We start from the raw sequence: 4,200 nt of genomic DNA, 5'->3' as shown, positions 1-4,200 counted from the left end.
GGGTCCTCCCGCCTTCGCCCAGGCGACTCCTTCGGCCGGCCGGGCGAGTCGGACGCTCCAGGAGGACAGGGCACAGAGAGGTGTACGCCAGCGTGTTTTAGTGTCATCGGGTATAAGTTAGCTACACAACCTGAAATTTAGTTTCCAGAAGCATCCGCGGCACCTTCAGAACTTAAAACGAGCCAGCGTGCCAAGCCCTCGGTGTGTGTGTCATCTCGCAAGGAGTTTCGGAGAGGTGCGGGTGGCCCTTCCTTTGGAACGGGGAATGGCAAAGCATCTCTCATAAAATCCTCTTGACCCCAGTGCAGCAGTAAATTGATTTCAGACCTCCTAAGAGACGCTGGGCTGCTCGCTACTCCGGGAGCTCATTCATGAATTGCACTTCCCTGCAGAGAGAGCTGCCTGCTTGCAGGCATTGCCTCTTGGAAGTGTTGGTTCTTATGCGGGAAGGTGCGTGTCTGCTCGGGAGGTTCATAGATTTATCTCTGAATATGCTATGTGCTGTGCAACGCCAATTAAAATAATTCGCAGTTGGTTTTTTTTGGCTGATCCAACTCTTCTTGCCAACTTGACGCTTTTGCTAAAACAGATCAAAAACCTGACAAAACCAAATCCTCTTAACTACAACCTCGCTACTTCTGGTTCTGATGCTTAGCTGTAATTTATGATCCCTATTGTAACGAAGATGATAGCGGGTACTTAAAGAGATCAGTGTGCATTTGCTCTAGGCCTCTTTGTGACTTTGATCGTAGTGTGCCCTTGGAAAGGGCATTTCTGTGCCTTGTGGCTCTTCTGTTCATGCCTGGAAGAAATCTCATGGTGGGCAGAGAGCAGGTCCAGGGGTCAGCCGTAGAAATGCTGCTTTTGTGAAGAGACAGAACCTTTTCAGGTACCTCTCTGGTTTTGTTTATAGCACACTTGCATATAAGCACTAGTGTTTGTAGTCAGAGCCAGAGTGGCTCACTTAAATGGCTCATTTTAGGAGCAGCGCTGCTGTTTTGCTGTATTGTTTTTGTTGTATTTGTTTTCCAGCATAGCGGGAAGCATGCTTTGAGCTGTAAGTTGAGGCTAACTTTTGAATACTGACAACTAACATGCTTAAGTAAATCCTTCTCAGCTTCTGAAGGGTTCTTGCCATGAGGTTTTTGTGTGAGTTTCTCTCTCAGCAGTAACTGCTCAGGTGCAACTGGGTTGCTCTCCATCCTTCTGTGTACTTGGAGGATCATGTGGTGGATATCAAAACGAGACTGTAAACTGCATGTCAGTGTAATGTCTCAAGGTTTATGCAGAGATCATTCAGCAGATGGTCCTATTTAATATCTTGTTGCTCAGTTGCTGTTAGCTATAGCATGAAAGTCTGTTTTTATAAAATACTGTGCTTTTCTGATGATTCAGGATTTAGAAGGCAGAGTGGCAAAAGCATTAGTTTGAGTTTAGAGACTTCACAGCATGGGACCTTTATTAGTAAACTGCAGATTTATTCCACTAGTGTAAATTGCAATTCGCTTGTGCCTGAAACTGTGAGCATGAATCTCACTGGAGAAAATGTTTCAGCAAAACCTCATCCGTGGGCTTCGTAGTCTCACAGCTAAGGGCTCACGAAGTGGTGTAACGCTGTCAGACTGCAGTCCTTGAAGTCAGATTCTTGACCTGCCCATCTAATAGCTTGATAGACTTTTTGAAAATAATCTCTTTCTTTACCCAGCTCCATTTATGTTTTTTCTTACCAGACTGTAAGCTGTCAGCTTTTAACTCTAAGAAATGATATTTCTTCACGTGCTGTGGAAAAAGAAAAAATAATAACCAAGAAGGGTTTCTAGTAAGTCTATTGAATAAGAATTAAGAGAACAACAACAACAACAACAACAACAAAAAATCTTAGAACTGTAGCGTATACCTCTTACACATTCCCTGATATTCTAGAGAACTAAAATCATGTGAACAAGAGCGGAAACATAGCAAAGAAATCGCTCAGTGCTGGTAAAATAGGTGCTCTGCTTTCATTAGATGCACCCACCATAGCGCTGGATCCTCTTTGGCGTGCACGTGAGCTGCTGTGGGCTGAGGAGGGGAACAGTAATGCAGGAAGTCCCTGGGGGGATGGATTCCCCATAGCTGTTTTCTGTAGAGGGTTGATACTGGCAGAATCCAGATTTTACATGAGGAGTGTCAGATGTGTAGCATTCAGGGTCTTGAGGAGTGTCGGATGTGTAGCATCGCTCTCAACACCAAGGAGTGCCAGACGAAGACGAATAGAAGGGCTGCTCTGGAAACAAAATTGTATGATTTCTGGGCTAGATGTTGGTATTCTGTACTTCACGTGTTTTATTATGGACAGATAATGTTGTGTACATTTGCTCTTCCCTGCTGTTGAAAGGGTGACTGTATAGGAATGTTCTCACTAGGTACACGGGTTGTAATTGTGAGTAGCAGATGCAGGGTGAGAGGTATTTGTGCCCTGCTTTCCAAGAACTTTCTCCAATTTACGAGTGTCACTTTTGATTTTTTACAGTTGATGAGTTCAATCGAGATAAAGTGGTTTCGGCAATGTTGGGATTCTTCTCAATCTTCTCATTCAGTAGCAGCGTGCTGTAGCTGGTTCTTTAGATGAGATCACTAGTTTTACTCTTGTGTTGATTTCCAGTGAAAGTGATCGAAATGCAGCCTTCAGATTCACTTGTCTACCTGCTGAGCAAATTCCTGTGTCCTGTTCTGACTCTGGAAAATCAGTCTCTCCTCAATCATGAAATGCCTATGCAGTTTTGTCACTGTGCTTAAGCTTGTGTCGTGCCTGTGATCTTTTCATACTTCTATATGGAAAGGGAGGTCTTAGTCCGTATCCTTCTTCACACAGTCCTTACTGGGTTAAGTTTTGACCTTCTTCCTTCACTACCTCTTCTGTGCCCTAACAGACCCCTTATCAGCTAGGGGAAGCTGTCAGCAATATGGGGAGACCTGGGCACATCAAGAACCAAATGGGGCCTGTTCCTCAGCCCATTCCCAGGCCTACCACCAGAAGGATGCAGTTCCATCAACTAATTGCCCTAGCGCGAAATATGACAGGACACACTATCTGTGGCCTCCGCTAATGGCAGAGGCTGCAGGGAAACCCATCCTTTGCTGCGGCTGCTACGCTGAAGGACGGTCCTCAGGTAGGTGAGTCGTAGCTGTTGACTTGTAAGTTAGGTGAGTCTCGGAAGCATTTTTGAAACTTGACACACCTGTTTGCACTGTAGTCACAAATCCATCGGTGGGGAGAGGTTTGTGATGGGGTAGCTTGGAATATGTTCCTGCCATCAGGTTGTCACCTGTCTTGCCTGGATGTTTATGCCTGGGCACTTAGAGCTTCTGGATGCAGAGCACTAGCAGTTGGTTTAAACAGTTTAGCTTCCAGAAAGCTGTTGAAACTTGATGCTATTAATAAAGCTGAAATTCTTCTGTTTGTTTTAGTGCTTTGGTCAGAAGACAGAGCTTTGTCTGTAAGCTTGTGATAAAGCATGGCTGCGAAGCTCTGCTTCCTTACCTGGGAGCCCGAGTTGAAATAATAGATGGGTTTTGCATAGGAGAAGCCAGGGGGGAAGGGTATGAAACAGAATCTTGATGGAATTGTTCTCAGAACATATTTTGATTAGACTATAATCTGTATCTTGCTGTCTATCTTAAAATTCAGTTGAAACATCACGAAGTTACTCTTTTTGAAGAAAGCTGAAACACCTTCCCCACCTGGGTTTAGTTTTCCTTCTTAAGTCTTTTTCTTTTCTTCCCCCCCCCCCTTTTTTTTTCTCCCCTCCCTTTCCAGTCTTGAAAGGTGAATAAGGTCTCACATTTTCCCAAGAAGTTGTTTGAAACAGAGTTTTTAAATTTCAGCTTCTGTTCCTTGTAAGAATGTCAGCCATACCGGATGGAGATGATGCACACAGGCTTCAATACAAATACTGTATTTTTCTTTCTTACAGTTACAGAAACACTGAAGTAGCAAGTAGGCCAATTCGTTTTAAGTGTAATGGTTCTGCTTTGCTGTTTGTGGAAGTGGTGCCCCATAATGAAGGCTTAGTTTTGTTGGCAACAGACAGTCAAATCCTCTTTCGTGTTGCTCATTTCTTGCATGGGGGAGGTGGAAGCATAAAAATCTTACTGGCAATGTGGAGAATGATTTAATGGCTCTAACCTTCTGTAGCAATTTTCCATTATAGAAGAGCG

The 4,200-nt window shown here is 44.1% G+C and overlaps 1 protein-coding gene across 1 annotated transcript in view; it reads left to right on the top strand.

The window, feature by feature from the left end:
• Positions 1-4,200, top strand: part of TMEM65 (transmembrane protein 65) — a 42,363-nt gene that overhangs the window by 8,155 nt on the left and 30,008 nt on the right. The window contains exon 2 of the mRNA XM_009647967.2: positions 2,913-3,152. Coding sequence (XP_009646262.2) covers positions 2,913-3,152 — 240 coding nt within the window. The remainder of the gene's footprint in view (positions 1-2,912; positions 3,153-4,200) is intronic.

The sequence above is a fragment of the Egretta garzetta genome, unplaced genomic scaffold (genome assembly GCF_000687185.1).
Source record: "Egretta garzetta isolate BGI_Z169 unplaced genomic scaffold, ASM68718v1 scaffold50, whole genome shotgun sequence".
Classification (NCBI taxonomy): Eukaryota; Metazoa; Chordata; class Aves; order Pelecaniformes; family Ardeidae; genus Egretta; species Egretta garzetta.
Note: the sequence above shows the minus strand (reverse complement) of the source record. Positions and strands in the feature narration are given on the sequence as shown.